This window comes from Saprolegnia parasitica (assembly GCF_000151545.1).
Source record: "Saprolegnia parasitica CBS 223.65 unplaced genomic scaffold supercont2.1, whole genome shotgun sequence".
Taxonomy (NCBI): domain Eukaryota; phylum Oomycota; class Saprolegniomycetes; order Saprolegniales; family Saprolegniaceae; genus Saprolegnia; species Saprolegnia parasitica.
Window position 1 is genome coordinate 119341 of NW_012156395.1, and position 21227 is coordinate 140567.

At 60.6% G+C, this 21227-nt stretch overlaps 6 protein-coding genes across 6 annotated transcripts; 4 read left to right on the forward strand and 2 right to left on the reverse strand.

The window, feature by feature from the left end:
* Nucleotides 1-265: 265 nt before the first annotated feature.
* Nucleotides 266-1724, forward strand: SPRG_00056 (hypothetical protein). Its single transcript, XM_012338172.1, has one exon. The coding sequence runs from the start codon at nucleotides 300-302 to the stop codon at nucleotides 1650-1652; it is 1353 nt and encodes a 450-aa protein (XP_012193562.1). The 5' UTR covers nucleotides 266-299; the 3' UTR covers nucleotides 1653-1724.
* Nucleotides 1725-3276: 1552 nt separating this feature from the next.
* On the forward strand, nucleotides 3277-6262 carry SPRG_00057 (hypothetical protein). Its single transcript, XM_012338173.1, has 15 exons — nucleotides 3277-3299; nucleotides 3356-3591; nucleotides 3636-3861; nucleotides 3905-3986; nucleotides 4037-4118; nucleotides 4166-4331; nucleotides 4381-4436; nucleotides 4483-4597; nucleotides 4644-4761; nucleotides 4814-5248; nucleotides 5303-5401; nucleotides 5452-5538; nucleotides 5586-5696; nucleotides 5744-6097; nucleotides 6147-6262. Exons 2-15 carry the CDS (start codon nucleotides 3356-3358, stop codon nucleotides 6218-6220), a joined length of 2241 nt encoding a protein of 746 aa, XP_012193563.1. The 5' UTR covers nucleotides 3277-3299; the 3' UTR covers nucleotides 6221-6262.
* A 427-nt stretch (nucleotides 6263-6689) lies between these two features.
* Nucleotides 6690-8163, forward strand: SPRG_00058 (hypothetical protein; the record flags this gene model as incomplete). The annotated part of the gene is made up of 2 exons (XM_012338174.1): nucleotides 6690-7513; nucleotides 7548-8163. The coding sequence occupies 2 exons, from the start codon at nucleotides 6690-6692 to the stop codon at nucleotides 8161-8163; spliced, it is 1440 nt and encodes a 479-aa protein (XP_012193564.1).
* A 2490-nt stretch (nucleotides 8164-10653) lies between these two features.
* Nucleotides 10654-13969, reverse strand: SPRG_00059 (hypothetical protein; the record flags this gene model as incomplete). Its single annotated transcript, XM_012338175.1, has 2 exons — nucleotides 10654-12490; nucleotides 12602-13969. The coding sequence occupies 2 exons, from the start codon at nucleotides 13967-13969 to the stop codon at nucleotides 10784-10786; spliced, it is 3075 nt and encodes a 1024-aa protein (XP_012193565.1). The 3' UTR covers nucleotides 10654-10783.
* A 199-nt stretch (nucleotides 13970-14168) lies between these two features.
* SPRG_00060 (hypothetical protein) lies at nucleotides 14169-15831 on the reverse strand. The gene is made up of 4 exons (XM_012338176.1): nucleotides 15344-15831; nucleotides 14805-15290; nucleotides 14635-14751; nucleotides 14169-14592 (listed from the first exon to the last, which is right to left on the reverse strand). Exons 1-4 carry the CDS (start codon nucleotides 15792-15794, stop codon nucleotides 14204-14206), a joined length of 1443 nt encoding a protein of 480 aa, XP_012193566.1. The 5' UTR covers nucleotides 15795-15831; the 3' UTR covers nucleotides 14169-14203.
* Nucleotides 15832-16655: 824 nt separating this feature from the next.
* SPRG_00061 (hypothetical protein) lies at nucleotides 16656-20815 on the forward strand. Its single transcript, XM_012338177.1, has 9 exons — nucleotides 16656-18132; nucleotides 18182-18421; nucleotides 18467-18649; nucleotides 18693-19135; nucleotides 19189-19308; nucleotides 19357-19515; nucleotides 19566-19790; nucleotides 19836-19917; nucleotides 19965-20815. The coding sequence occupies exons 1-9, from the start codon at nucleotides 16695-16697 to the stop codon at nucleotides 20696-20698; spliced, it is 3624 nt and encodes a 1207-aa protein (XP_012193567.1). The 5' UTR covers nucleotides 16656-16694; the 3' UTR covers nucleotides 20699-20815.
* Nucleotides 20816-21227: the final 412 nt, after the last annotated feature.

Below are 21227 nucleotides of genomic sequence, written 5' to 3' on the forward strand. Positions count from 1 at the left end.
CGGTTGGGTGCAAGGCGACGATGTGCTGCAAACGTGCGGCGTCCCTGCGACGCATCGACAACTGGATGGGTTCTGGTACGCTTGGTGCCACACGTTGGAAAAAACCAGCACTGGATTTTCCGTCACTGGATTTTCACGCCCGCCGATTGGCGGAAAGTCCGCGCGCCTTTCTCTCGAGCATTACGCGCGGGTGGCCGCTAGCACGTTCAAGGTTGAAGTTGCGACGATGGGTGCGTTCCTTAATTCCCTTCCGCTGCTCACTTCATTTCCCAATTTGCCAGTTTCCGAGCAATAGCAGCATGGTGCGTCTGCTTCCTTCGCTCGTCGCCGCCACGCTCGCGCTTGTCGCTGCCGAGGTGCCTGTCAACGTCATGCTCCCGCTCGACACGGTCGTTCTGGACTCGAAGGCGTGCAGCAGCACCCGGCTCAAGAATGCGACGGCGCTGAGCCTCCAATTTGAAAAGCTCAAGGCGAGCGGCGCCACCGGTGTCATGGCCGACTGCTGGTGGGGCCTCGTCGAAGGCGCGGGCCCGCGCCAGTACGACTTTGCCGCGTACGCGGACCTCGCGCGGCTCGCCAAGGCGTCCAACCTCACGATTCAGATGGTCATGTCCTTCCACCAGTGCGGCGGCAACGTCGGCGACGAGTGCGACATCCCGATCCCGCGCCACTGGTTCACCAAGGACGACGTGTGGTACACCACGCAGGCCGGCTTAACCACGAAGGAGTACATCTCGCTCTGGGCCGACGCGACGCCGCTCGACAAGTTTGGCCGCACGCCGCTGCAGATGTACAGCGAGTTCCTCGCGGCCTTCAAGACGCACGTCGTCGACGCGTATCCGGGTGTCGTTTCCGAGGTCCAGATCGGCGGCGGCCCCGCGGGCGAGCTCCGGTACCCGTCGTACCAGCTCCAGGAGAACCGGTGGAGCTACTGCGGCGTCGGCGAGTTTACGAGCTACGACTCGTACGCCAACGCGAGCATCGTTGCGCATGCCGCGTCGACGGGCCACGCGCTCTGGGCCACGCGCCCGGGCCCGAGCAACGCCGGCACTTTCAACTGCCTTCCGAGCGAGAACGGTCCGTGCCCGTTCTTTGCGAACGGCGCCGACAACTTTGCGAGTCCGTACGGCCAGTTTTTCCTCGACTGGTACAGCGGGTCGCTGCTGCAGCACGGCCGCGACCTCTCGAAGCTCGGCCGCGACGTCTTCCCCGCGCCGTTTGAGCTCTCGGTCAAGGTCTCGGGCATCCACTGGTGGTACGACTCGCCGCACCACGGCGCCGAGCTCACGGCCGGGTACCAAAACACCAACAACAAGAACGCGTACTACGACATTGCATCGATGCTCAAGGAGCACGACGTGCGCTTCTGCTTTACGTGCATGGAGATGAACGACAACTACGACGACAACGACAAGTGCCGGTCGCGCCCCAGCAAGCTCGTGGGCCAGGCCCGCGACGCCATCAACGCGCTCGGCCTGAGCTTGAAGCACAGCTTTGCGGGCGAGAACGCGCTCCCGATTGGCGGCAACGACCAAATTTCGGCGATCGCGGGCCATATCGCCGGCGCCGCGTCGTTTACGTTTTTGCGGCTCACCGATTCGTTTGACTTTGACTACTTGGGCCGCCTCGTGCAGCGCTTGAAGACGGTCTAAAACCATTTTGTATCCGATCCTGTATAAGAATAGTGTTGTTGTATACAAGTAGTACATCCTGTTTGACGGACCTCGATCGATACCCCGATAGATACCCAGAGCCATGAGTGACATTGCGCAGAGTCCGTAGTGGGCGCGATGACATTATTGTGTGCGCCTGAGCGACCTTATTGTCGACTTACTTGAGTGCACGCAAGATGAAGGCTTCGTGAATTCTATCCAACTATCTATCCAACTATCTATCCATCTATCTATCTACACTGTACGAGTATCTCGTATCTCGGTCGTAGACCACTTGGGCACTTGAGAGAGATTCGGAGAGATTCCGTGCATGCCAAGACTCGATTCGGTACTGCACGACATACAAAATGCAAGCGATACCATGGTGCGAGCCAGTGAGCTAATTGAGCATCGACAATGAATACCGCCTCTTCAATCGTTCGCTCCAGGAGATGGACGACACAGCGTGTCAGCGGCCGCAGATTCGCTCGACCTTGTGACCGTGCGCCATTTATCTCGGTCACGAGCAGCGTACACAGGCGAGCACTTTACAAGCCATCACAAATCCACGCCAGCTGCCACTGTGCTTGGCGTGTTACGCAGCTTGAAGCGTCTTGGCTTCGTTGCATGTGACTGCAACTGCGCCAGACCACCAAGTCCTCGCCTTGAGCGCTTTGACACGTGAGTGAGGAATGGTGGATGCATAAATGGCCAGTGTCGCGGCCATGCACCCGACTACACTGCATCAACCGGACAGACGCAGCGCAGCCGCGACCAGACACGCGGTTGGCGCCACGAAGTGACTCACACTCAAACCGGTTGGTATGCAAAATCGTACGTACATACTTTATGTGTGCCAATTTCTCTCAATATTTGTATGAGATGTACGTTGTACGATCGGTACCGTACGTACAGAGCCCACATGGTTGCAGTACACACTTGAGGTTGGGATGCGCCAAGCCCTCGATTGGCTGGTGCCGGTCCCCATAAGTGCGCATGGGCATCCGCGGCGACTTCCACCCACCACCACAAGGTCATCGCGATACCTCTGGCCGCCCATGGAGCTCGATGGCGCTTCCTTCGCATTCCAGCCGCGCTCGCAACACCATGCTCGGAGACGACGTGTGTTCTGCCCAGATATCTGCGATTGCTACTCGACGGCGGCGATCGCCGACTTCTGGGCTGGACACGCATCGTGCCCGGGAATGATGTTGCTAGCGCGGCTGGCACACGCACGGCAACACTAAGAACACTCTTCGTCGTTGCGAGGGCTTGCGACCTAATGACCTCATTCGCCTCGCCTGCTAATGGCAGTAGCATGGCCCATGGCTGCAGGTGCATGGGCTGCGACCCGGCAGGCTCGTGGGTTGCCGCGCACAGCAAGCCGCCAGGTCGCAGGAATGATCGGCAACACTTCTGGTCAGCGCAATAATTTGTGCCGCTTCGTATTAAATCCCTTGTATTTTTATTGCACTGGAACGCGGGTATCGTATGGTACGCGGCTGCACCACGTGGTTTGGGACATTAAAATAATATTCGCCTCATCACATTAAAAACGGTTGATCCCGATGAAGTGCGTAATCGCACTTATACGGGCTCCACCAATGAAGGGCAGATGCATTTTGGAATTTTGGCCGTTCTGACGAGGTAGACGTGCATGGCGATCCTCGGACGATGCTAAGCGGATGCGACGATCATGGTAGATGTATCGCTTCCGCACCTCTGCCAAGCCCGTGCTGAAGCCGCTCATGGCGCGCCTGCAGACGACGGCGACCCCCGAGAAGCTCTTTGATAAGATCTTGATCGCGAACCGTGGCGAGATCGCTTGCCGCGTCATCAAGACTGCGCGCCGCCTGGGCATCAAGACCGTGGCCGTCTACTCGGAGCCCGATGTCAACTCGGTCGCCGTGCGCATGGCCGACGAAGCCATTTGCGTCGGGTAGGCCACGCGACGCGCGACGTGTGGTGCTCATGCCACATTAGCCCGGCCAAATCGGCGTCGAGCTACTTGAACATTGAGCGCATCATGGAGGCGGTCAAGCAGACGGGCGCGCAGGCCGTGCACCCGGGCTACGGCTTCTTGTCCGAGAACAAGCTCTTCTGTGAAGCGCTCGACGAAGCCGGCGTCACCTTCATTGGCCCTGGCTTCCACGCCATCGAAGCCATGGGCGACAAGATTGAATCCAAGCAGATCGCCATTGACGCTGGCGTGCGTGAACTATAGTCTGCTTCCTGCACTCAAGCGCCATTAGGTCAACACGATCCCGGGCTTCCAAGGTGTCATCCAGGACGAAACCGAAGCTGTCAAGGTCGCCAACGACATTGGCTACCCTGGTACGCGCTTCGGAACCACCGCAGTTGTCGCTCATCCATCTCCATTTCAGTCATGGTCAAGGCCAGTGCCGGTGGCGGTGGCAAGGGCATGCGTGTGGCGTACAACGACGCCGAAGTCCGCGAAGGCTACCGGTACACACCTACGATCTTCTAGTAGCGACTCACAAGCTGCTGTCTAGTCTCTCGAAGGAAGAAGCCGCCAACTCGTTTGGCGACGACCGCATGTTTATCGAAAAGTTCATCGAGGACCCGCGCCACATTGAAATCCAGCTGCTCGCGGACAAGCACGGCAACTTTGTCGCGTTCCCGGAGCGCGAGTGCTCGATCCAGCGCCGCAACCAAAAGGTACGCCTTATCTTGGCGCATTCCAGCGTATATATTATGATGTCTCTAGGTCATTGAAGAAGCCCCGTCGATGCTGCTCGATGACGCGACGCGCCTCGCCATGGGGTAGCCTCGATCAAAATCTCATTTCCAAAACTAAGATCGTATGTAGCGAGCAAGCCATCATGCTCGCCAAGAAGGTCGGCTACACGTCGGCGGGCACCGTCGAGTTCCTCTGCGACAAGCACAAGAACTTTTACTTTTTGGAAATGAACACGCGCCTCCAGGTCGACTCGTGTCGCCATGGCTATCGACAAACTCAACGTGCACTAGGTCGAGCACCCGGTGACAGAGCTCATCACCAAGGTCGACTTGGTCGAGCAAATGCTTCGCATCGCCGCGGGCCACCGCCTTCCCGAGTGGATGACGGCCGGGCCACTCAAGATCCACGGTACACCTTGATACATTACTGAAAGGTTGATATTTAGCGTGAAACATTGTAGGCTGGGCGATGGAGTCGCGCATGTACGCCGAGGACCCGCTGCGTGGGTTCCTGCCGTCGATCGGCCGCCTCCTCAAGTACAACGAGCCGCACCACTTGCCCGGCGTCCGCGTCGACTCGGGCGTCACGGAAGGCAGCGACATCAGCATGCACTACGACCCGATGATCTCCAAGCTCATCACGCACGGCAAGGACCGCAAGGAGTGCCTCGAGCGCATGAAGTTTGCGCTCGACCACTACGTGATCCGCGGCCCGGGCCACAACGCAGCGTTCCTCCAGGACGTGTACCGCCACCCGCGCTTCGAGGCCGGCACCATCACGACCAAGTTCATCGCGGAAGAGTACCCCGACGGCTTCCAAGGCGTGCAGCTCACGCCGCCCCAGAAGCGCGAGATCATTGTCGCTGGCGCCGCCATGCACATCAAGGCGCTCCAGGGTACACTCCCTCTTTGCGGCGTGTAGATTTGTTGTATCCAACCGTCTTGGATAGCGTCGCAGGCGCCGCTGGCCGCGACCAAGCCCAAGGTGCTGAAGACGCTGCCCGTCAGCGCCAACTGCGAGCTCCGTCACGTGACGTCCGCCTCCAAGGGTATTGACTATTCCCTTCTTGCGAGGCCCGTCCGCTCACATTTTGATTAGTGCCCCGCTTCCAAGTCCGTCTCTTGACGCCGACGGCGTCCGTGCCGTCGGCCAAGGAGCTCGCGGCGCACATTCCCCAGTCGTCGGGTATGCAATTCACTGGAAAATGAGTGGGCAATTCACTCAATACGTAGCGTTCGAGCTCTACGTGAGCGCGGACGGTCCGTTTGGCGACGCGACGCTCCTCAAGCTCGTGGAACTGGAAGTCTCGGAAGACCACTTCGTCCTCTGCGCGTGGCTCGACGGTGCGTGCGATTGCTTTCATTCCACGGACTCATCCCTCTCTGCGTAGGCGACTTTGTCGTGCTCAGTGACATTGAGTGGCCGATCAACGCGCCGCTCTTCACGGCCGAAATCTCGGACAAGGCGCGCGCGCTCCAGGTGCTGCAGGTGCTCCCCGAGGGCTTCCGCGTCCAGCACCACGGCGCCATCCACGACGTGGTTGTCCGCACGCCGGCCGAGCACGCGCTCGCCTCGCACATGAAGCCCAAGCCCAAGGTCGATCTCTCGCGCTTCGTGCAGTGCCCGATGCCCGGCCTCCTCGTGTCCGTGGCCGTCCACGCCGGCGACGAAGTGCAGTTGGGCCAGGAAGTCGCCGTCGTCGAGGCCATGAAGATGCAAAACGTCATCCGCGCCGCCAAGAAGGGTACGACGCTCGTGCTTTTCTGCGCCGAAATGCCAATTTGCTGTGTTAGGTGTCATCAAGTCGGTGTCGCACCAAGCCGGCGCGTCGCTCAAGGTCGACGACATCATCATGGAGTTTGAGTAGAAGCATCGAATGCGTGTTATAACAGGACGAAGCACTTAGCGTACGTGGTGTTTTACAAGGCTTGGCGAACAGAAGAGGATTGATCTCACAGCAACGAAAGCGACGTGGACAATTGGTGGAGGGCCGTGATTCAGACGTAACCAGATCCCACATTGACCAGATCTCGTCGTGACCAGATCTCGTCGTGACCAGATCCAGTTGTTGCTGGAAACTCGCACAGAATGTGTGCGAGCTCGTTGAGCCGACTTGATAAAATCAAGTCGGCAAAGCTTCGACGCTGGATCGGCGACTGGATTTGACGCCCCTGTCGCAACGCATTCGCCAATCAAAACGCGCCATTTCAAATCCCCTTAATTCCGACCAATCACAGACGTCCTTTTCATCGAAAAACGATCCAGTCGGAATGATGGTCACCAGCATCCTTGGCCCATCGATCGAGCATTTCCCAATTTGCCAGCAACCAACGAGCATGTCGCCTCTCTCCAAGACCCTCAGCGTCTCGTCGGCTGCCGAGCACAAGCAGATCGCATCTGCCGAGACGGCCGCGACGACCTTCGTCAACTGCCACATCGTCGCGCCGCCCTGCGAAGAGAGCGAGCGCAAGCCCATCGACTTGGTCGTCGTGCTCGACCGCTCCGGCAGCATGAGCGGCTCCAAGCTCGAGTTGTGCAAGCAGACGCTCGACTTCCTCGCACACGAGCTCTCGCCCCACGACCGCGTCTCGCTCGTCACATACGACACGTACGTCACGACGAACCTGCGCCTGACCAAGATGACGCAGGCCGGCAAGTCGCTCCTCGCCGCCAAGGTCCAGGGCGTCCACGCCGGCTCGTGCACCAACCTCAGCGGCGGCCTCCTCGCAGGTCTCGAAGAAGTCCAGTCGTCGTCGCGGCCCGACCATGGCGAGCCCAACCCGGTGCAGTCGGTCTTGCTGCTCACGGACGGCCTCGCCAACGCCGGCATCTCGTCGCGGAGCGGCCTCGTCGAGCTCCTCGAAGGCGTCTTGTCCAAGAACGTCTCGCTCTTCACCTTTGGCTACGGCTCGGACCACGACGCGGAGCTGCTCCGCGAGCTCTCGGACCTCGGGCGCGGCTCGTACTACTTTGTGCAGACCCTCGACAGCGTCTCGCTCGCGTTCGCCGACTGCCTCGGCGGCCTCCTCAGCGTCGTGGCCCAAAACATCAAAGTCGAGTGCGTCGCAGCCGCCAACGTCTCGATCGCTTGCCTCAAGACGAAGCGACCGGTGACGACGAACGCGCCGAGCACGTCGTACACCGTGGACCTCGGCGACATGTACGCGGAAGAGGAGCGCGATATCTTGGTCCAGCTGTGACGCGTGGCCGGCCGCCGAGACGGACCAGCCGCTCGTGACGTTCAGCGTCCGGTATGCCAACGTCCTCACGTCGTCGCTCGAGACCACGGCGACGAGTGTTGCCGTCGGACGCCCGGTGACAGTGACGGACGCGTCGCTGGATGCGCTCGTCGTGCAGCAAAAGCACCGCGTTGAGACGGCCGAAGCGCTCGAAGCCGCGCAGCAGGAAGCGCAGAAGGGCAACTTGCGCGGCGGCCAAGACGTCCTCCGCACGCTCAAGGCCAAGCTCCAGCGCGACGTCGCCGAGAACGAGAGCTTTGCGAGCACGACGCTCATCGACGACCTGGACGAGTGCTGCGCGGCGATGGAAACCACGCACGTCTACCGCGAGCGTGGCATGCAGCGCATGGCCGGCAAGACGCAGTCGCACTGGGCGCAACGCAGCAACGACGTCGAAGTCAACGCCGCCGACCTCTGTCCCCCGCCGATGGCCAGCGCCATGCCGATGCCGATGCAGGCAGCGCAGTACGGCAACGTCTCCAAGACCCGCATGATGTCCAAGGCCGCCCGCTTCGTCTCCGCGCCCGTCAACATGACTCCGTACAGCGCGCCGCACACGAGCGCGAGCTAAGCGATGTATCCTTGTGCCTGTCTTTTCATCAGGAACGAAATCACCGAAATAAATATGTAGTACAAGTATCAAGTTTCTTTCAATCTCGCTAGAGATAAAGCTGGTATACTATATGTTTGTAGCACTGACAATTATTAATAAACACTTGCCATGCCCCGCCTTCCTCGCCAAAGCCTTCCTCCAACTCCATCTACGACCAGCATTGTCCTCTGCGTCGAGGCTTTCCTCATGCAGCATCCTCGTCCGTAGAGCTTTCTCTGCCTTGAACACGCGGGCGCTGTCGCGAGCGTTGTCGCGCCCACGTGCACATGCCGACCAGCGGCGCGCCAACGTATCGGCGTAGCCGAGCCAGTCGTTGTCGCAGCTCTTGGCGCCAGCAACGGACCGCGGCTCGTTGACAGAGAGCTGCGCTACGTCGATCGCTGCGTCGAGCACACGGCGCTTTTGCCTCTGCGACCGCCGAGAGTTGTTTTACGAGCCTGTTTCTCGGTGTGAGCTTGTCCTGGGCCAGTCTGGCACGAGCCCTGCAAGCATGAGCTCGGCGTGGCTCGCGATCATTGCGCGTGTCGGTGTCGCCGCTCACGACGGCATCGGCCTCTAGTGCTGTGTCACATTCTGCAAACGGTCCGCGGTGCCAAGCCGCTGACAAGCGATCACGACGCGCCACCGTCAGAGCCGACAAGTGGCCAAGCCACGCCACCGTCAGAGACGGCAAACGCGCCCGGTGACGACGTACCGGGCGCGTTTGCCGTCTCTGACAGCGGCGTGGCTTGGTCACTTGTCGGCTCTGACGGCGGCGCGTCGTGATCGCTTGCCGGCTCGGACGTCGGCGGGCGCGAGTATAAATGAAGCAGACGTGGTATTGTTTTAATTAAATGCATTGGCCCACCACCGCGGGCCGTTGACCCATGTATAAAAATATTCCGGTGATATAGCACGGGAAGAATCGCAGTGGTCGATGCACTGCGATCTCAGACTTCGACCAACGACGCTCGTGGTAATCTGATCGGTGCGGCAAGAGACACGGAAAGAAGAGAGAAGATTGGACGCGCGAGGACCAGGTCGCGGCTCGCCGGCTGCGTCATCGCCGCAGTTTCAAGTGGCAACAGCGCGCTGCAGAATCTTGCCTCCACGTGCCTCCACGTCTTGCAGATGAGAGACAGCTGCCAGCGCCAGCTGCTGAGACGCCAAGCTTCAAGCCACCTGGTTGGCCACGCAGGTGTGGTCTGGGTGGCGCCTGTCGAATTTGGACTGATCACGGCGACAGTCGGCTGGAAAGGTTGAGGCCCCATTGACGGTTCCTAGTAGTCGAGAGGCATGGGGAGGCTGGCGGTCTTGAGGTCGTCAAGTGCCACCGCACCGCGAATGGTCCGACGAGGGTTGCAGTATGGCTTGTCGACTGCTCTGCGACGGAAGAGTGAAGCGCTCAATGACCATTCCGGATAACCGAATGTTATGCGGATGATTGCGGGGCCATAAACTGCCAGCGTCGGCAAGACCCGAGCGACCGACGACCGAGCAGCCGGCCGCCATGGGCCACGACGCGCTGACGACGACGGACGCCGCCTGGAGCGACTGACCCGTGCTGCATGGTGAGACTGACCAGATGCACCTCGACGAGGCCCGCGCCAAGGAAGGCCGCGTCATCGAGTGGCCGTCAACGTCAAGCCGCTTGTGAAGGAGCGCGACTCGGTCGTGGTACTGGCACCACCTGCCGCGCGCGCATGATAAAGCCAAGTGCGCACCCTCAATGGCGAAGGAGCGGCGCGTCCTTCTTGCAGGGTCGTTGCCCAGCCCGTTGTTCTACTGCATCCCGCACGCCAATGGATGCTCGGGTACGCGAATCAAGGTAGCGTGTGCTCGTGCAGTCATGATGTAGGCTCGATCGACTGCGCGATGCAACGTCGCTTGTCAGGAAGAAGCCTCCGACGGCAACGCTACCGTCGCGACCTCCCAGTGTCTAGCAGGCTCATATACTAGTATGTATCTTGCTTACCGTCGAGCGGACGCCATTGTGGCGGACTGCCCGACGCCGTCGAAGCGGACGAAGCGGGCATTATCCACCGCGTAGCCTTGTACGCGGGTCTCTGCGTCGATCGTTTTACCTCTGTCTGCCGTCATTTTGCATCTTGCCAGCGCCATCCCAAAACTGTCGTAGCAAGCGCCATGTCGAAGCAGATCTTGTTTTCGTCTCGCATTTATATCTCTTCTCGAATCGTATTTTCGTGTTTGAATATTGCGTTTGGTGTTGCTTCCATCTTGAATGCCACGTGTGATTCTCGTCTCTAGCAGTGATCCGTCAGGAAGAAGAACGACCCGCTGCAACGACGTAGCTGGTGTAGCAATGAGTCGACTCGTGGAACCACCCACGCAGTCGGCGGGATTCATCCTACAGGCGTCGACAACACCGCTGGTCAAATGTCTTGGGGATTCTCCTGCCACCCTTGCAAGCAGCGACTACATGTTGGGTGCTTACCCGATGAAGGCGATCGCATCTCAAAAATGACTTCGTCATTTCAAATGATTCATTTCTCTTTGAAGAAGACGACGGTTGGAGACCCCTTCCTCTTCATTCGTTCGCCAGGCCGTGGCTAAGTATGTGTACGACTATCAACAATATTTACGAGTCGCGGAGCGCCACGGACGTGACCATGTCTTGGATCGTGCTCAGCGGCGGGCGGTACGAGGGCGGGAGGAGCTTGCGCTGGAGGGCGTTGAACGAGTAGCGTTTGGCGCCGACGTTCTTCTCCGCAATGCCAATGCGACCGCCAAACTCGCGCATGACGTTGGCCATCTTGAGCACGTCGCTGGCCTCGAGGGCATCCTCGTTCTCGAGGTCGTCGTCTTTGGCTTGCAGCGCCCACGCCGCCTGCTCCCACGTGACCGACATGGCGGTGCGGTCCTTCCCCGACTTGCAGCACGTGACGCGGCCGCCGTAGAGCCGCCGCACGGCCTTGGACGCGAGGCGCAGAATCTCCGTGTTCTTGCTCGACCCGTTCTCGTGGGCAACGGCATCGCGCAGCGCGGTTGGGACGTCGTCGCCCATGTACTGCTCGAGGCTCTTGAGGCTCGCCGTGTTGATGACCGACTGCTTCGAGACGCCTGCAAAGTTGGACATGTTGGCGAGCGACTGCATCTCGTTGATGCCTTGGGTGAAGAGGACGACGACGAGGCCAATCGCGTCGCGCTGCAGCGACGGCGGGAGGCGCGAAAAGTCGGCCGGTGGCAGCGGCACTTGGACGACTGTGTCGAGCACGCAGATGCTGCCGGTCGAGACGAGCTGGAAGCGAAAGACGCGCGAGATACTCTGCAGTGCCATCCACGCATCGAGGAGCATGTGCAGCTCCTTGCCCTGCGAGCTCACGAGGCTTTCCCAGCCAATGAGGTACCCCCGGGCGCGCCACTGCTCCCAACACGCTTCTTGCGCCTCGGCCGGCAGCGCCAAGCACTGCTGGACGCTCACGATGAACGCCGACACGATCGGTGCGAGCGCCTGCGCCATCACCATCGTTTTGCGCAATCGGTACTCGAGGCGCAGGTCTGCGAGCCGCGCCTGCAGTGTCACGAGCGACGCGGCCGAGAGCGACGCGTCATCGCCATTCGGCGCCTTGGCGAGCGCAATGGCCTTCGTCTTGGCTTGCGTATACAGCGACGAGAGCAGCTTCGACCGCTCTTTGAGCGACTTGGTCGCGCGCGACTTGATCGAGACATCGTCCTCCTTTGTGTCCGAAGTACGGCTCGCTTCGTCCGCGTCGATGGCGTCCGTCGACTCGGGTGCTGTCTCTGGCGTCGCCTCGGGCTGCAGCGCGACAAACCCGTCGGGCCGCGTGGCCAGGGACGAGGTCGCCGGGAGGCCACCCAACAGCCGGGTTCGGAGGTGCGCACTCGCCTCGTGGATCGCTTCTTCCAGTGCCCACAAATCCGTGTCTTCGAGCCCCAAGGCGTGCGCGGCGGGGAGGCCGCACGTGACGGTTGGCAGCGCCTGGAGCCCGCTGTCGCTGGACGACGTCACGTGGGCGACTGCGACGTGCAAGTTGGTCGGGAGTGCTTGGACGTTCTCCGTCTTCTTCATCGCACTCGACTTGAAGCGCGTGTGTGCATCGGCCCACTCACTCGCGATAGCGCATGCGTTCTTGGTCGTCTCGAGGGACGTCGTGAGCGCACTCAGATGGTCGTCGAGGAACCGAGAGGGCAGCGGCAAGGCCACGGACGGCTCCTTGTCGACGGTCAGAGTATCCAGCCAGCGGTAGCGCGGCGGGGTAGCCGGCATCGGTGTCGCCGCCGGAAAGGACGCCGTCGTCGCCGTGACGGCGAGGTCAATGAGGAGCTCGCCGACACACGGACCATCGCCAGTCTCGTCGTCGTCGCACTTGCAAGCCGAGCCTTCTTGCACCGATGGCTGGTGCAGTCGGTACCACTCGCCGGGCGCCGTGACCACCGTGTCGGCGGCCGTCGTCGACGGCAGCAGCGACGCCAGCGGGATCTTGACGGTGCCCAAGCACGGGTTCGGGCTCGCTTTGCGGGCCGCGAGGATCGCAGACGACATGGACGTCGGCGGCGGCGGCTTGGTGTACACTTTGCACTCGAGCACGCCGTCCTTGGCGCGATTCGCCGGTCGGTAAAAGCACATGTGGCCGTCCGCGTCGACGGCGCCGTTGACTTTGGCCCCGGTGTACGCCACGCGCCACAGCGGCTCGGTCGAGTTTGTAATCACATTCGTTTTGGCGGCAAACCACGGTGCACCGGTGCACGTGTGAGGGTCCGAGATCGTCACTTCGCAGTAGGCGTTGATGATGACGGCTTTGTCTGTCGTGCCAATCTGGAGGCTCTTGAACTTGGAGAACGCCGACGACCGCATCGACTTGGCCATCGCGACGACGCTGGCGCGGGACGAAGCGGCCGGTGCGTTCGCGGCCGACGAGTGGTGCTGGACGGTCGACGTCGTCGACGTGGGCACGCTGCCGAGGCCGCGCGCGCGGAGGGCGCGGATGGTGTAGACGTCGCAGCCGCTCTGCAGCGCGTCGACGGCGGACGCAAAGACACACTCTTGGACCCGCGCCGCCTCGACATACGCGCTGTACGTGGCCACTTGGTGCTCGGTCTCGTCCAGCGCCATCTCGAGCACTTGTCGCGGGATCGACGTCGCCAAGTCGACTTCGAAAATGTCTTCCTGGAGAAAGACTCCTCCCGGAAACGCGTACTTGGTCGACGAGCTCGGTGCAAACGGCGGCGACGAGAGGTAGATGGACTGCAGTTGCGGCGCGTGCTGCACGTCGACGACCGGTGTGTTCGAGTCGATCGGGTTCGTGGGCACGAGCGCGTTGAGCGGCACCGAGACGGACGAGAGCAAGTGCGACGCTGGAAAGGCCGCCGTCGACGCCAGCACCGTCTTCTCCTGGCACGCGACAATCTCGATCGTGCAATTCGCAGTCTCGAGGTCGAGCGACTCGGGCAGCGCAATGCCGACGACGTAGCTCGGGTTCGTGCCCTTTTGCGCCACGGAGCGCACGACGCACGGATGGCCGGACGCCGGGCGGATCGTGACGCGCGCAAAGCTGGCGCCCGCAAAGTCGGGGCTGCCCGACTGCTTTTGCATCATCGTCTTGGCGTACGCGAGCCCGCGCTGCATCGACTGCGACGGCAGGTACACGGTCGCGTCCGGCGTCGCGAGGTGCAAATGGCGGCAAGCGACAAAGATGGTCCGGTCGAGCGCCAGCATCTTGGTGCGCGCGACGTCGCCGGCGGACGACCGGCGCTGGCCGTCGACGCTCTCGTCGTGGACCTCAATGTCGCTGTACTCGGCCATCGGATCGATCTATGCGAACTGACGCGTCAATGACCAAGCCAAAACGAAGACAGGATTGCAGCCAATCGAACGCGTCCTGTCGCGGTTCGCAGCCAATGAACGCACGGCCATCCGTGACAGTGATACACGGCGAAGAGCCAATCGCCGCCCTGGATTGTGGCCAATCAAAGCCGAGCGCAAGATACGGTCGATGCAAATTGCCGCCGTCGAGCAAAGCCGCCGTGCATTAAGAGCTTATTCGAAGATGTGGGCAGCGACACAGTAGAGCGATCGGTCGTCGCGAAGCAAAGGCAGTGCGCTTGGCGACGCGTCGCCATGGTCCAGCATCAGCGCCATGTTGTGTTGCTGGCACAACGACGCCACTTGCAACAGCACGGCGCGGTCCGAGTGCGTCACAAATCGAACGCTCGTCATCAACGCCGCGTCGAGGCGCAAGGCTTGCGCAAGCACGTCCAAGGAGACATTGACCAGCCCGAGAAAGGTCGAGTTACCAACGACCTGCAAGCGCGCCATCGCGGCCAAAAGCTCCGTGGCAGACATGGCGGCGTCCACTTGCAGATTGACCAAGCGCGGGGCTGGGTGTAGCATCGAGTCGAGCGTTGCAATCTCCTGCACCGTAATCTCTACTCGAATACTCATCATCGAGCAGCAGATCAAGCGTGTACCGAGGACATGATGCGCGTGGGCATCGTCGGGCAGAGTCGCAAGGTCCGCCAGGCGGCAGATGCGGAGGTACGGTTGGGACGTCGCTGTAGTCTTGCGCCGTCCGAGCATCGGCCATTCTACTTGCAGAGGACGAGTACGTACATGAGGTTGAGAGACAAGCACTAAGTACCGGTCTCGCCGACCTTGCCGACAAGCCGCGTCACGTGCCTTGCCCCGGCCGCCACATGCCGGAGCGCATGTAGCAAGTTGAGCGTCTCGACGAGCGGCAGTCCATCGACAAACGTGTCTTGGCAGGCGAGGATGCCGTCCCGGGCGCCGGCAGCCACCATGGCGTTGGCCACGGCGACGACGGCGTGTGCATCGACCAAGACCGCCACGTCGCTCTCTCGAACGGCAAGACCCGCGCAGAGAGCGTACGCGCCCCAGTCCGAGATGCACGCGACAATCAAGTGGTCGCAGTCTTGCGTGGTCGCGATTATGGCGCCATTGCGCACCTTGGCCTTGGTCGTCGCCGCGACGTTGCCCATGCCGAGCTCGTTGCCGCCGTCGCCGATCGCAATCGTAGGCACGCCATGCGCTCGCGCGTGCGCAAAGCACTCGTCCAAGGGGGCGACCATGGCCGTCATGTCGCGGGCGCGCATCGTGTAGTAGTGGCCTAGTACGTCAAAGTGACGTCGTCCGACTGCTCAAGCAATCCTCGCGTCGCACCATCGTCGGCGGCCCCCGCGCGCTCGATGGCTACGTAGGCTGCTATACTGGGATAAAGCGCCGTCAGTGCGGCCCGCGTCTCGGTGGTCCAGAGATGGCCTGGGGGAAAGGCGTGCAGTCGCACGTCCAGGTCGGGCACGGCCGCGATGCACGCTTTGAGCACTGGCGCATTGACATCGTCCGTGAGGATGTGTACCACATGTCGGCCCAGCGCGTGCAGCGCATGGGCGAGAGCAAAAGTCCCGCCAAGGCCGTCCGTCTCGGTCGGTGGGTCGTAGTCGAGGAGGCACGGAAAGCCCGTGAGGATCGCGACATGCGAGGCCGGCGGGAGGCGGGCGAGCACCTCAACGGCGTTGGCAAAGGCAGCGCGGTCCCGCGGGCCATCTAGAAGGTGGACCATGCCCCGGCCGCCAATGTCGTGCTGGACGAGGGCCAAGATCGCGTCCATCATTCGCTGGCAATTCCGAAAATATGGCTTTCGACTAAAGTGGGTTTCGACTAAACGGCTTCGACTAAACCCTTTGGCTTGTCCCAGCGTTGACGTTAAAAACACACACTCTCTGGGTCTGGCGCTCTTGGTCGTATTATGCAAGACGCCCGCGTCTCGCAGAAGCGGCTTCTCGAACCACGTGGAGACATCGCGATGCTGCGTCGATACAAATACGTGGCGCTCCGCAGCGACAAGTCGATCGCCGCACGCAATGTATATATAGTCGTTCGCAATGTAGTTATTACTACTAAGTAGCTGGCTGCTGCCAGCGCCCAGTGGCCTTGAATTGGATAGCAAATCCATTCCTTTATGCGTGGATCCAACCAAGCACCATTCCGGAGATGATGTGCGTCAAGGAGATGATGGCAGCTGACCAAAGTGACTAAAGTTGAAGTCAGTCGCACCCGTGTTTCTTGGTGCACACCTCCATCATCAACTTGTCGTGCTGAGATGCTTCGATGTCACTTCGCGACCAAGTTTGTAATGGGACCACCAAGTACGCTGGTGTGGGCAAGCCTCGCACTAGACCCGATCGAGGCAACAGCCCATGCGCCGTTGTGCTCATGCTTGGTCGGGCCGCGGACGTGGCGTTCGTGGCGCTTCTGGGTTGCCTTTAGTCGGTCGTTTAGTCGATTTGTAATTGTGTTGAAACGGCGCCGTGGCGCATTTTAGCCAATCCGGGCGCGGTTGCGAACTTTATTGTAGTATCTCTTCTATTTTAATGATGTATTTGTATGTAATCGTCTTGGCTCGGTCAATAAATTACGTGGGCTTTTATTGTTGAGCCCGGAGATGGATCCCGGAGGTTCCCACTCACATCTTCTTCGGCGTGTGACATCGAGCCGAGGAGGACGACGGTACATGACGACGGTGCTGTACGAGGTCTACGAGAAGCAGCGCCGCAACGTCCACGGCTGGAGCAGCGAGCTCCTCGCGGGCGAAGGAACCAACTTCTCCGAGGCCGCCGACGGCAAGGGCGCGCTCGGGAAGGCCATCGTCTCGCTCGAAACGGCGCGGCCGCCGACGGGCTACCGCTTCGCCGCAGACGGGCCCGGCTGGATCGTCGGCGAGTGGAGCTACGGCAAGAGCTTCAAGCACATTGGGCTGCGCTCGCGCGCCGAGCAGCCCCTCGACACGTGCCGATGGCGGAAACATAGCCATGCACTCGAAAGCCTCACGACGCTCGAGTTTGGGCGCGAGCCAACGTGCAGCGGCTGCGAGAAGACGTTCAACCTCATGCGCCGGCGACACCACTGCCGCGGCTGCCACGTCGCCATCTGCAAAGAGTGCTCGCGCAAGGCCATCGACCGCAGTAACCCATCCATGACCCGCCCGCAGTGGTTCTGCCTTCCGTGCCTGGCGACCAACCCGATGCTCGAGGCGGCGCAGAGCGGCGCGCGCGGTACGCTCATCCGCCGGCAGTCGCAGGCGATACCGATCCCGCGCCTCGAAGCCATGGCCAGTATAAAGAGCATGAAGTTTTGCATCGAGTGCGGGTACGAGCTGCCACCGCACGTGAAATTCTGCATCGACTGCGGCGCAGGCCAGCACGCGCAGAGCCGAGCGTCTCGCGAGAGCAGCGCGGAAGAGCTGCGTGGCATCTTTGCCGCGCCGCCCGCCGAGCCATCGCCGCCCGCCAAGGCCGAGCCCGTCGACGTTTCGCCGACAGCGTCGGCCGTCGAGTCGGTGCCCGAGTCCGAGCCCGCTCCTGCCGAGCCCGAGACGCCGACGCCTGAAACCTCGACGCCCGACTCGTCCGATGCGGCGCCCGTCGCGGACGCGCTCCAAGCCGAGAACGAGCAATTGCGCGAGATGGTGGAGAAGCTCCAGCGCAAGCTGGCGCGCACCGAGGCCAAGGCGATTGCGCAGGTCGAGTTCCAAGCACAGACCATCGCGACGCTGGAACACAAGCTGCAAGCTGCCGCGACTGCTCCTGCCTCTGCGCCCGCTGCCGTTGCGGCGGGCGGTAGCACCCTTGTCAAGGACCACCCCGACTACGCCAAGTTCTTCAAACTGCTTTCGATGGGGCTGCCTGCGGAGCAGGTCAAGATGAAAATGCAGCAAGCGGGCGCCGACCCCAACTTGCTCGACACGCCCGATGCGCTCATCGGCGGCCCTCCTGCCGCAGCAGCCCCCGCGGCAGCTGGCGCCGTCACAGTCAAGGACGACCAGCGCTACGCCAAGTTCTTCAAGCTCATGAAAATGGGCATGCCGGCCGAGCAGATCAAGTTGAAGATGGGGGCCGAAGGGCTCAACCCCGACCTTCTCGACACCCCCGACGCGGTCCTTGGCACAGCCGGTACGGCGTCCATATCTCCACGACATATGGTATGCATACATGTGCCTAGTCCATCCGCCGCCTGCACCGGCGACGGACGACCCGGTCGTCGGCAAGTATTTAAAGCTGCTCAAGATGGGCATGCCGCTGGAGCAAGTGCAGCTCAAGATGCAGGCGAGTGGCGTGGACCCATCGCTGCTCAACGGCGCAACGACGACGGCGCCGTCTGCTGCGCCAGCGATGCCGTCGGCCCCCAAGCTCGGGGACCTTCAAAACATGCTCGCCAAACGCCCCAGCGTCAAGAAACCAGGTATCTATCAGAGTATCAAGATGGCAACTCACAATGGGTTGGTAGAGGAACCGCCGGCACTGCCCAAGAAGGAAAGCAAGAAGCCGGGAACCGAGATGCGGTCGCTCTTTTGGACGCGCATCCCTGTCAACGTCGTCAAGAGCACCGTCTGGAACAAGCTCTCGGACGACGCCGTGCCCCTCGACCCGTTCGATATGGAGCTCTTCTTCCGGAAAAACCCAACCAACGGTACTCACTCTTCGCGCAGGATTGTCCTCATGAGCCTGTTTAGATGGCAAGAAGGACGAGGACAACTTCAAGAAGAAGAAGGAGTCGTCGACGGTGCTCCTCCTCGACTCGAAGACGCAGCAGAACGTCGGCATTGCGATCGCGCGCTACAAGCTGTCGCCGGCCGAGGTGAAAGCGGCGCTCTTGGCGCTGGACACGAGTGTCCTTACGAGCGACCACGTGACGTCACTCATTACGCTCGCGCCGACGCTCGAAGAGCAGGACATTTTGAAAAACTACGACGGACCGGTCGAGGTGCTCGGCGCCGTCGAAAAGTTCTTTTTGGAGATGCTCACGATCCCGCGCTACACCCAGCGCATCAAGTGCTTCAAGTTTTACATGCAGTTTGAGCACCGCGTGCTCGACATCCAAGCGCAGATCGACACGCTGAGCGCCGCGACCGACCAAGTCGCCGACTCGACGCGCCTCACCAAGATCCTCGAGACGGTCCACTCGATTCCATATATACATAGATCGATGCTCATCATGCCCCATGGTAGGTGCTTGCGATCGGCAACTATATGAACGGCGGCACGGCGCGCGGCGGCGCGTACGGCTTCAAGCTCGAAGCGCTCGGAAAGCTCCATACGATCCGGTCGGTGGACCCGAAAGTGACACTGGTAGGATCGCGATTCGTATGCAAAATCCGAGGTCGACCGTGCGTGTAGATGAACTTTTTGGCCCGCCACTTGGAGGCGACGCAGCCAGATCTGATTGCGTTTGCGGGCGAAGTGCCGCACATTGTCGAAGCGAAGCGCATGTCGCTCGACCAAGTCAAGGCCGACATTACTGGCTGCACGTCGGAGCTCGCGATGCTCCAGGGCCAGGTTGCAAGATGGGTGTATCCATCAATTTTGTCTCATCTTGGTCTCGTTAGGTCCAAGCGTCCAAGGCGAACACTACGGACCCGGCCGACAAGTTTTACGAGATCATGGCGCCGTTCGTGAAGGAGGCGGCGGAGATTGTGGACGAGATGAGCCGCGACTTTCAGGCGCTCGAGAGTGCCTTCTCGGAGCTCGTGGCGTCGTTTGGCGAAGACCCGCGCAAGTTTGGTGCCATGGAATTCTTTAGCGTCCTCGACGACTTCCGCACCGAACTCAAGGTACACGGAACGAACGAGAGACACACTTTTCGAACGCTGGTGTAGAAAGCGTACCGGCAAAACCAAAGCAAAGAGTACGGCACGATCTGGGACCACGCGCAAAAGGCCAAGGAGGACGCCCGCCTCGGTAACGAAACGTCATCATGAAACCCAGCATACGATTCAGCGTCTTAGCGCAACTCGAGAAGGAGCGCGCCGAAAAGATCTCGGCCGAAGAGGCCAAGGCGCTGTACGGCCAAGTGCTTTCGACGCTCATGCACGCGTGCACGGAGCGGCACGTCGAGACGGCGGCCGCCATCGACATGTTTAAGAGCCACAGTCGCAAGTACGGCAACGGCGAGATTGACGCCGCGGCCTTCTGCGACGGCATCCTCAACGCGTTTGGGCCCAAGGTCGCGCTTGCCGTCGTCCCGTCGTGCGCCAAACTGCTGAGCGATACGACGAAGCGCCAAGCGCTGCTTCAGGCCTACGACGCCCAGCACGGAGGCTGGGAAAGCGCGCTGCCGCTCTTTGAGAGCGCCGCGCCGCCGGTCGCGCCCGCTGCTGCAGAGGCAGGCCCGAGCCGCAAGAAGGCGGCGCCCATGCTCGTGATTCAAGACATCCAGCCCGTCGTCGGCGAGGAGGCGCGGCAGCTGCACCGGTCGATCCTCGAAGCGGTGCATGGCGTCTTTGGCGGCGACCCGCAGCAAGTCAAGCTCTTTACGTCCAAGGCGCGCAAGTTTGGGAATCAGCAGCTCTCGGCGCGCGAGTTTTACGCGTATTTGATTGCGACGTTTGAAGGCGACTTTGTCGCGCGCCTCGTGCCTGACCTCGCGCGCCTCCTCGAAGACGCCGAGAAGCGCCACGCGCTGCTAAAAGCACTCTGCGAAAGTGCGCCCGGCTGGGAACGCTTTGCAGGGCGGACGTAATAGTATACAACTTTATTCAACTGTGCGAGAGTTCCCATATTCCCAGCATGCTTTGCAACGAAACACAGTGTTTTGTAGCCCCTGTAATGTGCTGAATCAACATGCAAAGTATGGGCGACTTCATTTCAAAGTGTCATTTGGTCGCTCGAGGACCCGCTGATCGTGGAGGCGCGGTGTGGCAAAGGACGAAAAATCGCTAAAATATCAAATAATCGGAAGTTTTGCTAAAATAAAATACAAAAATGAAGCAGCTGCAGGCTATGGTATATTCACCAATCGGACTACCTTTTATCCTACGCTGCACCAAGATATCCTCAGAAGAGTCGTAGAACAACGATATCTTGCGTCAGAGTACTATATTTCAATGTTATTTAGCGTCACAAATATGCACAATTTAGCACGCGTAGATCCTCATATTGTGAAGCAAAATAGTTGGACAATAAGACATCTCGAGACCATTTTCTCCATTTTTGCATAATTCCACAGCCTTCGCGAATGGCTTTGATATTCGATGGGGTGCTTCTTAGGG